General features: G+C 37.3%; 1 protein-coding gene across 1 annotated transcript in view; it reads right to left on the bottom strand.

The window, feature by feature from the left end:
• nek6 (NIMA-related kinase 6) overlaps positions 1 to 13,514 on the bottom strand; it is a gene marked incomplete in the record, with an annotated part of 25,390 nt that extends 11,876 nt beyond the window's left edge. Inside the window, 5 exon segments of the mRNA XM_014015131.1 lie at positions 540 to 650; positions 1,065 to 1,127; positions 1,562 to 1,702; positions 2,380 to 2,469; positions 13,237 to 13,514. Coding sequence (XP_013870585.1) covers positions 540 to 650; positions 1,065 to 1,127; positions 1,562 to 1,702; positions 2,380 to 2,469; positions 13,237 to 13,263 — 432 coding nt within the window.
• Positions 13,515 to 13,743: the final 229 nt, after the last annotated feature.

Raw genomic sequence — 13,743 nt, 5'->3', positions numbered from 1 at the left:
CCAAATGGGGACTCCACTTTTGTCCCCAAAAGCACCAGTTGTCCCCAAATGTAGGATTTTTGTCTTAAATTTGCCCCCAAATGTTATTAAAGCTGAACCCCCTCCCCCCACCCACACCCACACACACACACACACACAATGGTAAACTACAATGTAGCCACAGCTGGGCACACTGACATGTTAGGCTTGTAAAGTATGTAAATGGTAAATGAACTGTACTTGTACAGAATCCTTTCTGTCCACACAGAATACTCAATCTGTGACCTCATTTACTGATCCACCCACTCGTACATATAGTGCCATACTACATTTGTACAAAGCTAATCTGAGAAAATCATTCTGTAGAGACTAATCAATGCTTAGATCAAACTCAGACTGATGGGACACACATCAGAGGCAATGAGGCAAAGCCACGGCTGGAGTATAAAGTAGAGTGTTCCAAGCAACTATCTACAAAAAACCTGAACATGCTTTCATTTGTGACTTTTAGTCTCTTTCTGTGCACATCATCTATTGGTTTGTTTAAAGCAGCTTCTGACCTTTATCATTTGGGACAAATCTCCAGCATCTGCCAGCTCCAGAACAATGTTGAGCTCACTGTCTTCAATAAAGGAGTCCAGGTACTTGATTACATTGGGATGATTCAGCTGCTGCAGTGGACAAACATACGACAAATGTTTAAACAGATACTTTAGTGCTGATGGTGCCAAGGCTCCTGTTGATGGACACTGACACAAAGGTTGAGTTATGAAGACAACTAAACAAACATGTAATAGTGTAGGTTTAATATGGGCTAACATAGCACTCTGTCACATCAGTCCATTGGTGGAATTTTAGACTGAAAATTTTAAATCAGGCCCTGGACTGGCTGCCCATTAGCCGAGCCTGGACAAAGAGTTTAGCTTCTTTCTCTATGGCTGATGTCACAACTGATAAGGTACCAACTACTTAGATCTCAAGACAGGTATTTCTAATTTTCTTCTCATGTTTATAATAAAAACTCTTAACAATACTTCATTAACTCCCTTTTCCTTTTGATCCACTGCAGCCTTGATAAACTTTACCTTTAGTAGATCAATTTCTTTGACGCAGTCTTGACGAGCCTTTGCGTCCATCATCTCAAAGACCTGCAGGGACAAAAATGTGGTCTTTTCATCTTACAGAGATTCAATACAAGTAAGGTAGAAATTTTAAAGAAAAACAGAAATTAAATAAATAAAAAGCACATTATTTAGTAGGGTCATCCAATAAAATTGCTAATTTGATACAAAACTACAGAAAAAACTCAATACTATTTGATACTGCGGGAAAAAGGCCAAATAAATTCAAAAACCTGATGTTTTAAATGCTTGCAATCTTAGCCCCTGGTGAAAATATTTATAATCGTGTTAATATATTAATCATGTTCAGAATAGTAAAGTGACTATTTCTGGCAGTCAATGAATGTTAAAGAACATGTGTTATTAATCTTGACAAGTGCGAGTATGAAGAGTATTTAGAGGAAGTATTTAGATAGAGTATGTGCCAAACTATTCCAGAGTTGTGGTGCAGAGTACTCTACCTGGACTTTCTTGAGTGCCACTGGCTGTTCATCCAGCAGACATATGGCTTTATAGACCTCACTGAACTGACCTCGACCTATCTTCTTTTCAATGCGAAAGTTGGCCATACTGCAGCAGTACCTACAGCTTGACAGATTTCTCTGTGCAGGGAAAAACAAAACAAAAACTCTTGATCCAGTCTAAATTTGAATGCTTCTTAAATCATCAATCTACTAAAATAAAATAACACCCCATCATATGCATAAAAATACTGAAAATCTACAAGTAAAATCAGCATTGTCTCATTGTAACACCCTAAATTGGATAGAAAAATTAATTATATATAACCTTCTGTTAATGAGGTGCAAACTGTAGAAAAATGGTGAGCACAGCCCAGAGTACTTCTTCATATACTGAGGGTCTTGTGTGCTGTAGCCTTCAAACAACATATCAGGCTTTTAAATCCTTCTTTTTCACATTTAAATCAATCAGTTGTGGTCTATTAAAAGTGGAACTGCAATGCTTTGGCCTGAATCCCTCCATATTGTAACTCCACAAGCCTCTCTTTCACCCCTCTTCTGAGCGAGAGGACTGAAGACGGCCATACTAGTTGGTAAGTCCAGAGCTTATTTGGCAGTTCTGTCATCAATAATTTGACGTAATAGTTCAGAAAACATCGTGGAAAATTGAGAAAACTAAAAGGGTTGAAAAATAGGATCCAAAGAAGAATTTAAACCTATCTAAGCAGCACTGAGAGAGACTAAATGAAACTTTTCTGCATTCCTACAGACTAATTACACAACAAAATGCATTTGCACGTCCCCTTTATTTCTCCTACCTGGTCCTCCTGTTTAGGTAGTTTGCACAAATTGTCTAAAGAAGGCTTGGTGTTGTTGTTCTGCACATCCATGGTGGAACACCCCGACATCTACAACAAACAAGATTTGACATTTTTAACAATCACAGATAAAAAAAATACCATCTTACAGCATTACAAAACACAAAATTACATCAACTATAAACTAGCAGTAGTTTGTCTATATTTGCATGTTTTATAGTGTAGTTTCATTGCCTTTTTAAAGTTTGTATTGGCAGTTCAATAGATTTTCTTTGCAAAAATATAACTTAGGTACTGCATAACATTTATTATTCTTTATGTACCATCACCATTGTTTCATACGGAAGCCGAGAGCGGACGTTTTCAGCATAATTTTTTTTTCCATGGTTTTCTTGTGATAACGACATAACGAGGACCGTTTTCTCGAGATAACGAATTAATTCCCGATGATCTGCAGTCAGGCCAGCCATCTCCTTAAATGACGAGGGCTGATATGAAAGTTATCTGTACAAGACAAATAGCAATTTCAGCCTGTGTAATGATAAAAAATGACACAAAATTATTAGGGGTGTCCCGATCCGATATCAATATCGGATATCGGTCCGATATCAGCCAAAAAACGAGTATCGGATTTTATCGGACTGCATAAAAAATGTCCGATATCAGCGCTCCGATATTAGCAGTCCGTTCCAGCAGTTCACTGACTCCGCTCCAGTGTTTCTATCCAGCAGCGCTTGGATCCTGCTTGTAGCACTCACGTGATCATAACAACAGCAGCGCTAACAAGTTAGCAAGAATGTCGGCAGCAGAACTTTTTATTTTCATCAAAAACAGAGTTGCAGCTAAGTGTAAAGTTGTCATGCACAAGTTTTCCGAGGGGAAACACAGAACCGTGAACGTTTTAAACCGGAGCGACAACTACTCTCCACCCTGGCAGCAGCTTTGCGGTTCGGCTCGGTTCAGCCTCGGTCCAGTGACCGCACACAGCCGGGCTGTTTCGGAACCTCCGCTCCGGTCCGGTCGGTGATTCTAAGCGGGCAGAAGCGAGGACAGCACGCTTGTTTTGACATCCGTGGATTAGCTCTGTGTTGATGGACAGAAGAAAGGAGAGCGCAGCTTTTGTTTTGGAATATGAGCGACATGACGAGAGCAGTGATAAAACCTGCTCCCTGCAGGAGCAAGAGGCTGATCTCCACATGATGCTCAGACTATAGAAAGTGGAAATTTAGCACTAAGAAAGGTAGCTATCAATTTAAATAACTAATTCTTACTATTTATTTTTTGCTCTTGTTATTAGAGTGATGTTTAATCTGTTTACACACTTGTTTGAGTGAAGATTAAGTGCAATGATCATGTTGTTTTAGTTACAGTCAGTAAAACTGGAGCTGTGGACTCTTAACTTTGAACAGACAATAATGTGGGGTTTTGTTTTGTCCCCACCTTCAGTTTTTTCCACCATAAAGCAGCACAAGGCTGACAGATGGTAAAAAAAATAACTGGAGTGATTTTGAATTATTTTACACTGTAAAAGTACATTTTGTTTTTATTATGTTATTTTTTCAGGGTATTGTAATTTATTTTATTTATTAAATTGTATAATGTTCTTCAGTGTAAAATGTATGTGATCCATTGGTTTAAAATAAATGGGTCAGTTTTTCTCATACCTACTCTTTTTCACTGTTTGATCTGATCAAGATTTTTCTAAGATTTTACACTACAAAATAGGTAAAAGTGTGTGACTTGCACTGTTATAGTAACGGGTCAATATCGGTATCGGTCAATATCGGTATCGGACATTTCTCAAAGTTGTAATATCGGTATCGTATCGGAAGTGAAAAAGTGGTATCGGGACATCCCTAAAAATTATGTACACTAAGCTGCCTTCAGGCCCAGCCTGCCCTTGCTAAAGAGATCTGTAATCTCAGTGGGATTTGCCTGGTTAAATAACGGTAAACATACAGTATAAACAAATAATCAAATAAATAAATAGTAAACATCGATGACCAGCTGAGGGGACTAGGCCGTCTCAATGGTTGACGAATGATGCACGACAGGAAACCCATCTGGAAAACTCATTATCTCGAGAAAACCGTCGGGAAATTTACTCATTATCTCAAGAAAAGAAAACACTCCTCGTTATTTTGTGACGAGGAAACCATGGAAAGTAATTATGTGCAGAAAATGACCGCTATCGGCTTCCGTAGTTTCAAATAAAAGAAACTCACAATTAAAAACAGAAGCAAATGGAATAGAAATATTTTAAGACTGTGCAGGCTTCATTCATGGCCTACATGTCATTTCTGCAAAGGATGCTGCTTATATCTTTTTTTTCTTTTTTGCTTTTTGTATGAGAAAAACTTGTGCATGCAGTTTCCTGCATGGTAGATACAGTACTAAGATACACACATGGTGACTTTTTGCAACAAAATTCACTAGTGAAAGTTAACACAATGGTCTGCAGTTCTTGGCCTTCCCACGGGCTCGGCAACTAAACAGGAAGTCCTTTATATTTCTGGCTAACACTAAAATCTTAATGGTTTTGTTTAAAATATTCCAGCTGGAGCAGCCCAGACATCCAGCATGTGATCTGATCACAGCATGACCTCAGATATCTCTGGGATTGCTCACACATGTTCAGGCTTCCAGGGATGTTAAGGACAATTAAAAACAAATTCTAAACTTATTTTTAAATTCAATGAATCTGAAATTCTTTCAAACTTTATCTTTAAAAATGAAGAGGTTTTTTATTAGGATAAGTGTCAACATCAAAGCTCAAAAGATTCTCAAAAAGCAGAGACATACTGTAAGAACGTACAGAAAATATGAATACAATTCAAAATGTCACTGTATCAATTATTTAAATTCTAAAAATTTAGGATATTCACATAAGAGTTAAATTATTTTAGGGCAAAGTTTCATGTAAAAACATATACATTAAATCAGTGATTGACTGCTGTCAAATTTAGCAACAATAATGAAGTTGGTAGACATTTCCTGGTCAGTTAAGGAGTGTGCCACCTGTGTCCAAACATCCATGTGATACTGAAAAAAACAACATATTTCTGACTGATCTGAAAGCATAGAGGCCATGTTTAGACGTGGCATTAACATATGTCCTGGCTGAATCTGTCTCAAGAACAGCTTTAAGTTTCTTATTCTGCATGCAAAAAAAAGTTTAAAAATCAGCATACAAGACAAAGTGGTCTAATGTTTATGTAAAATCACAAACATTCAACCACCTGAAAGTGATTATATTGTTTGACATTAACCCACTTTACCACTTCAGTCTAATTTTTTTGGAGTCATTTACAAAATTCCTGATTTGACTAATTATATAATCTAACAGAGGCAGAATTTGAACAGCAAAGGATCCTAAAATCATGCAAATTAACAAACAAATACTTTCTGAAGACAGAACTAAATGGAAAATGGTTCAAGAACAAGCAGGAACTGTAGACTGTCAGTAGAGACCTGGCAGAGCATCCAGGGATAAAACCCAGCATCTGCTGATGTCTGAGTTCCAGGCTTGACTGCAAAAGATTTGAAACCAAATATTAAAAAGAAAAAGTTTGATTTAAGATTGTTTATTTGTCCCATTACTTTTGGTCCTTTAAAAAATGGGAGGCACAAATACAACCAGTTGTAATTTGTACACTCAAACTGGATGTAAATACCTTCATATTAAAGCTGAAAGTCTGCTCATTTAAAGCCAAAATGATGAGAATTGTGTCGATGTCCCAATATTTATGGACCCAACTGTATAAATTCTGGTGTTAAGCTTTGTTTTTTCAAACAGTGCTGTTTTCACTCTGGTAGGTCTCTGAGAAAAGTCAAAGGTCAAATGCTGACAGCTAACCCTCTCCTCAGTCTGGGTCATCTATGTCTTTGTGGATCCTTTTAAGTTTATTCAACTGAGGAAAAACAACAAAGATCATCTGTAATAAATCTGACATAAGTTAAACTATTTTTGGGAAAACACAATACCAACTCTGAATTTCTTGGCGTTAGTGTTGCTAAATATTAAATGGCTTGTTTTGAACCCAATTTGATGCCAGATATGTGAATATGAAACTTGTCGAAATATCACAAGAACGGTTACACAACACCCATCTCTGATGAGTAATTTTTGAGTATTTAGCTCAAAGGTCATGTCCTGACTTGTACTTATTTTGTGCGAACAGTAATAACTGCCCCTAATGTGTGACTCATTTGGTTTAAATCTTTGATAATTTGACAACTAAAGCTCTTTTTTCATGGTTTGCTCCTGAAGATAGCATCAGGGTAAAAGACAGAACTCTGAGGGGTTTTCCAGTTATTTTTTCAAAGACCTTGAACATTTCACTTTTTAAAGACAGTTTCTGTTGAACCATTCATTTCCTCTTCCTTTGATGAAAAGATGTGTTTACATTTTCTCAGGAATCTGCAGGTAGCAGATGTTGCGTGTCCCAGGAATAGTGCAAACTCCTCATTGTGCAGGTTTCACTCTTAAGTGAAAAAAAGTATTTATTACTCTAAACTTTCTTTTAAGTTAAATTTAAAGTGTTATGTGGCTTGTGGAAGCGTTGCAGATTTAAGTATATTTGTGGTATTTTGTCAGTACCATATTTTAAGACAAGAAAGTAGTACTCCAAAATTAATGTAAGCTGAAAATTTTCTACTTGTCACTTTAACTAAATTCATTCTGACTGGGGTCAGAAGATAAGTTGATGTACATTTAGTAAAAAGTTTCAATAAAATCTGTTATGCTAACACTACAGAACACATTATTTTCAAAGAACATTGGAATGTTATTTATTACTAACTTAAAGTGAGACTATAAGGACTTGATTTTAAAATTGAATGTTCTGTTAAAAAACTATTAATACTTATTTATTTATTTATTTATTTATTTATTTATTTATTTATTTATTTTTGCTGTTTTTTGTCCAACCTCAAATATGTTTTGAATATTTTTCTATTGGGTGGTGGTCCCCCTATTTAAAAAGGAGGACCGCAGAGTCAGATAGGCAGATTGGTGTTGCGTCTCTGCAGTGATGCGGCCGTTGTACCGATCGGTTGGGGTGAAGCGAGCGATGGGCCAAAAAGTGAAGCTCTAGATTTACCGGTCGGTCTACGTTCCTACCCTCATCTATGATCACGAGCTTCAGGTGGTGACTGAAATGAGTATCTTCCACAGCGTGTCTGGGCTCTCCCTTAGAGACTGAGCTGCTCCTCCACATCGAGAGGAGCCAGTTGAGGTGGCTCGGGCATCTGGTTAGGATGCCTCCCGAACGCCTCCCTGGTGAGGTGTTCCGGGCACGTCCCACTGGGAGGAGACCCAGAGGAAGACCCAGGACACACTGGAGGGACTATGTTTCTCAGCTGGCCTGGGAGCACCTTGGGATTACCCCATAGGAGCTGACCCAAGTGGCTGGGGAGAGGGAAGTCTGGGTCTCTCTGCTTAGACTGCTGCCCCCGTGACCTGACCCCAGATAAACAGAAGATGGATGGATGGATGGATGGATGGATGGATGGATGGATGGATGGATGGATGGATGGATGGATGGATGGATGGATGGATGGATGGATGGATGGATGGANGATGGATGGATGGATGGATGGATGGATGGATGGATGGATGGATGGATGGATGGATGGATAGATAGATATTTACCTCCACCACGGGAGGAGGTAATGTTTTTGGTTGCGTATGTTTGTGGACAAAATTACTCAAAAACTTATGGACGTATTTTCATGAAATGTTTACTGCAGGTGGATACTGGCCAAAGGAACACACCATTAAATTTTGGTGATGATCCAGATCATGATCCGGATCCAGGAATTTTTTTAAGATTTCTTCACTATTGAAGGATATGACTTTATTGGCGGAGGTTTGCGCTCTCCGCTTCTAGTTTTCTATTGAATTGCTCATATTTATTAATCCACTATAATCTGACACTTTTAGGTATAAATGTGTCATTACATCATAAAACATTGAAATGGGAAAAATAAAAAAACAAAAAAGGGAAAACTTACATTAGTACCGTTTTAAGGGTTTTGACTGAAAATAATATTTTTAAAATAAATGTAAGTAAATACAATGTAGTGCTTTGACTAGACAGTAGTACTTTTCTTGTGCAAATGTGTCCTTTTGGAGTTCACAGTGTCCTGTTCAGTATAGTACATTCATGTTCCTCATTCTCTCCACCAAAATATCTCTTTCATTAGTCATCTTTTTTAGCTTCCTTCCTAATGCTTTCGGAATAATTTTATCTATGAACAAAAGGCCATTTACAGAGAAGAAAAATGTCAATGAATTAGTCATACCATCAGTTCCTTAGTTCTCTTTATTTCATACTGTATTTTTGCGAAGATATTTAAAAAATCATCATCCTGTAAGGCAAGATCTTCCATAAATTCAACCTGCCGTGAGACGCAGAATACGACCAGCAGTTTTTTTTTTAATCTCACACAGCACATACTCCTGATCCCAGCTGAAAAATGGCAAGGAATCACATTTTGCACTGTTGGATCATCAGTCCTTGTCTAACATTTTAGAAAACTTATGCCAGCTTCTAAATACTAATAAGTTATATATTTGATAAATTTGTTAGCATTACAGTATGTACACATACACCTAACAGGCTTCCAGTTGTTTTTGTTTTTTAATTCCATCTTCAACGTAGATGTCTTTAAAATTTTCATAAGATGGCACAAGTTTTCTAAAATCAAAATGCAAAAAGAAGAAATGGGAGTGAGACAAAAATATCTGAGTAAACATTTTATTGCAAACAAGTGTTAAGCTGAAACAGACTGTTCATCTGCTGATCAAACGTTTAAAGCCATGGCATTTAAAAGCCTAAATCTTTGCAAAAAATGTGGATTCAGTATCATTTCTATCAGGTCATACATGTTGTACGGATTATCTGTAATTTACATGGATTTCCCCTCATTTTGCAGGTATACGGATGTATGGAGCAATCTCACAAATTTTTTCAAGTTTTACAGTTTTTTTTTTTCAAAAACTCAGTTTCAAATTTCTCATACATCTCGGAGCCTGTAGGATGTTATAAAACAATAAATAACATCAAATAGTTATCTTCCAACCTGCTCTGTATAAATTAAAATTAAGTTCTTTCCTCATGCTTTGTGCTGCAGGTGCTGTCAAGCTGACAGTCTGCCTGTGATGATTAATACACATTTTGTTTGTTTGTTTTTACAAAAGTTACTGATTTGAATTATCACTTTGAAATAATTCATTTTGCTGCATTTAACCATGAATACAACATACAGAACCCTATAATAAATGTAGTGTTAATAAAACAATATCAAAAAGAAAAATAACACATTAAACCTCCTGTTTAATAGGGGTGTAAGAAAATATTGATACACTGAAATATTGCGATATTTCATTTCCCGATATTGTATCGATATTCTAAAGCCCTGTATCAATTTTTAATTAAGGTTCAAAATGTCAACCTTCTTGCCAGCCGTTCATTTTTATGTTGTAGTTCAGCCTCTGACCACTAGTTGGCAGCAGTGAACCAGCCATTTGGCTACTCTACCTCTTGAGCTCCAGAGAGTAAGAGAGCATTAGCATTGTAAGTAAACATTAGCTTTTCTTTTTTTTTCAGTAAGAGGTTTTTATTTAATAGAATTTTTGGACAAAAACATCGCAATATATCACCTTGCTCACAGTATCGCAATATATCGGGATATATCGTATCGTGACCCCTCTGTYATGATATGTATCGTATTGCTAAATTCTTGCCAATACACAGCCCTACTGTTGAATAAGTTTTATTTTGACATCTCTGACTTGCCAAGATTTTAAACCTATTTTATTTTCACTTTCATAATTTTATCTTCAACTGCTTGTAGTTTTAACTATCTTGGATGTTCATAAAAATTGTTTTCACCAGCTTCTAGACAAAATTCTGACATTTCTGTTGATACCAAACATGTCTATGTCCAACTAAATAGGGTTGGGCATAATCGTATCGTGTGCAAATAATCGTCAGAAAAACATTAATAGATTATTTTTTGGCACTTGACGATTAATACGATTAATGCCACCAGGCAGAGTCCGCTCGGTGCTCCTCTCCTCTTCAAATATGACGAACATTTAAGCAAAAGTTCTGTAATTTATTTATCCATCAACACAATTTAAATTTGATGTATAGCCTGAAGTCTGTGATTTTGACACAATTTGGAAAATATTTTTACGAAGAGCAAATCTTTCCCACTTAATTGGTCATGTGACTAGGACATAAGGGTGTCCAGGGACTCCAGGGAATTAATCGTCAAATTAATCGTTATTGGCTAAATACCACAATTAATCGTGATTAATTTTTTTTGCCAATGTCGCCCAACCCTACAACTAAAACAACTTATAGGTTTGGGCTTAAAAGATGAATGAGCCAATGGGCGGGCCAATCTTTGGTCACTCGCCGACCAGATGTGGCCCGCGGGCCGCCAGTTGAATAGCCCTGCCATAAGATATGACTATATGACTTGCGATAATTGAACAAATGCTTAAGTGTGCATTTTCTTCTGCTCTGGATTTGGAGCAAAAACAAAAAAGAAAACAACAACAACTAAAACATAATTTCCATTCCAGCATGAGTTTCTAAACAGAGATATGCGCAGTTGGCTAAATAGGAAGACAGATCCATTTGATTGATAAAATGCTTCAAGCTTCTATGTGACAACACGCAGAAATGCAAACATTTCAGCCAAACATTTATTGATCTTTATGCAGTTCTCTTCTATATGCCTATTGCAAACCAGGCATAAGTCACCAGCAGGCACCACCTCATCAATACTGCTCACACTTCACCCTGCAGCGTTATCAGTGCTGGGATGTAAATAAGTACAAGTACTTTCTTGCTGTACTTAAGTACATTTTTCATGAATCTGTACTTTACTTAAGTAGATTTCATCATGGGTACTTTTGACTTGTACTCCATTACATTTTACATTAAGTATCTGTACTTTCTACTCCACTACATTTCTGTAATGCGTTGAATTACAAAGTACATTCATGTCACATCGAGTTATTATTTTATTTTATTTTATTTGTGGTTTGTTTGATTTTTTTGTTAGAAAGTAATCAGTGGTGAGAGGGGGAATTGCTGTAACTGGTCCATTGAACAAAGCAGGAAAGTACCATTACACCCTCCTTCATAAAAAAGAACAGCAGCAGCATGCCCACAATGGTTTCCACCACGGAGGAAATGTGCCATTCATGGCCTTATTTAACTGGTTCAAAAAAATGACTTGAGATTTGATAGAGGAGGTTGGTGGTGAATTTACATCTTCTGCAGCTGTTGTCACAATATGTGATGATGCACAGAATCACAAGTCCAAGTGTGAACAGTGTCAGAGTGTAAACACAAAACTGTGCATTATCTGCAGCATTGTTCACTAAAATGGCACCATTGAAGTATTAAAATATACATACAGTAGGCACACTTCATGATATTGTAGACCATTAGGGAATACATTAAGCAAGTACTTTTACTTTTAATACTTTAAGTATTTTTAAAAACAAGTACTTACTTACTTTTACTCAAGTAAAATGTTAATGTGGTACTTTTACTTTTACTAGAGTACATTCTTGTCTGTTTATCTGTACTTTTACTTAAGTACAGTGTTTGAGTACTTTCTCCACCACTGAGCGTTATACCACAGAACCACTCTGCCCTCCTGCCTTTTGCTTATTAGTCACTAGATCAGTGGTTCCCAAACTTTTTATCTTCTGACCCACAAAATACCCAGGTCAAAAACTTGTGACCCCAAATATTACTGGTCTGAGTACACGAACTTTGTTAATAACCCTAAAAACACAGGCTTTTTGACAATCTAAACAGCTTATAAGCAAATATAAATACTTAGTTACACTTTTTGTGTTTTTGTAATAGTTATAGGGAAAATATTACATCAGCAATTATTTTATTACCCTTTAAATTGATTTCTGGAGATTATCCAAGGTGCTTCTTGACCCATAATTGGGTCCCAAGCCCAACTTTGGGAACCAAAGTGCAGTGGTTCCCAAACTTTTCACTTTTGACCCACAAAATAACAGTAGCAGAGACCTGTGCCCCCAGATATTTTTGTATGATAAACATTTGTATCAGGTCAACTAAAAATGGGCATAGTAACAATACTTTTATACTACATTTATCCATTTTAAATACACTAACCTCACTCCTTTGTAACAACTAAGGCAATAATGTAATTAATTCAGAAAATCTTTTCAGGACCCCACCTTGATGTTTCGGGACCCCACTTTGGGTCCCGACCCCAACTTTGGGAAACATTGCACTAGAGGCGTGTGCGCACGTGCGCCCAATTAATTATTGGTTTATGTTTAACAAATCTGACTGGAACAGTTTTCTGAGGGAACTATCCACACCCCGAAGAACCACCAAGCATGTGATGTTATTCTAAATACCAGAGTAATTTAATTACGTTGACAGACTATTAAACTTCGGACTGGAAAGAAGAAAAAAAAATTTAAGAAAAAAAACTTCACTTAGGCGGATGAGTGTTAACACGTGAGCTGAATACGAGTCGTCGCAGTTACTTGATGTACAGATACTGTGTGTTTGTTTTGTTCTAACACTAAGCAGGGCACGTTTACAACCAGTTTGCAGCATCTTGTTCGTAACCATCACATTAACAAGGCAACAGGGAAGCGAGGTTTTACCAGAGAGCACGTCCTGAGGCGTTGTCAACAAGCCACCGAGCACGCGCAGAACCACGCTAAGCTAGCTAAAAGAGACTGTAAAGAAAACGCTTCGCGTCTTACCTGAGAAAGAGCCAGCAATGTTCTACAAACAAACAAAAAAAAGCCGCTGAGTTTCAGCTACTTACATCCGTCCTCGTTGTTGTGAAACTCATGTACGAGTCGTCCCCCAGGCGGTCCTCGTGCTGTGGGTGTGCGCGCGCCTCTGCTACTGACTTTCTGAATCACAGAGGACACTTGTGAGCCGGAGAGCTGTGATGATGATGATGATGATGATGATGATGATGATGATGATGATGATGATGATGGGGAGGAAACGTGACAAGTTTCCTCACAAGTGGGTCAAACGTCGCCGCTCCCAGTTCGATATGTGAGACTGGGCTCGTCTTCTCTGATGACTCGAGATAAAAAAAAAGTTTGTAAGGAAAGTATGGTTTCTACTCTTTCATGCAAAATCCGTGAAAAATAGAATTCTTCGATCGGGGGATATAAACCCATGAAAACATAGATGCAGTCAGCAGTGTTTCCCAAAGTTGGGGTCGGGACCCAAAGTGGGGTCCCGAAACATCAAGGTGGGGTCCTGAAAAGATTTTCTGAATTAATTACATTTTTGCCTTAGTTGTTACAAAGGAGTG

Source organism: Austrofundulus limnaeus, unplaced genomic scaffold, assembly GCF_001266775.1.
Source record: "Austrofundulus limnaeus strain Quisiro unplaced genomic scaffold, Austrofundulus_limnaeus-1.0 Scaffold123, whole genome shotgun sequence".
NCBI classification, from domain to species: Eukaryota; Metazoa; Chordata; class Actinopteri; order Cyprinodontiformes; family Rivulidae; genus Austrofundulus; species Austrofundulus limnaeus.
The sequence above is the reverse complement of the archived record's forward strand: the minus strand, read 5'-3'. Positions and strand labels throughout refer to the sequence as shown.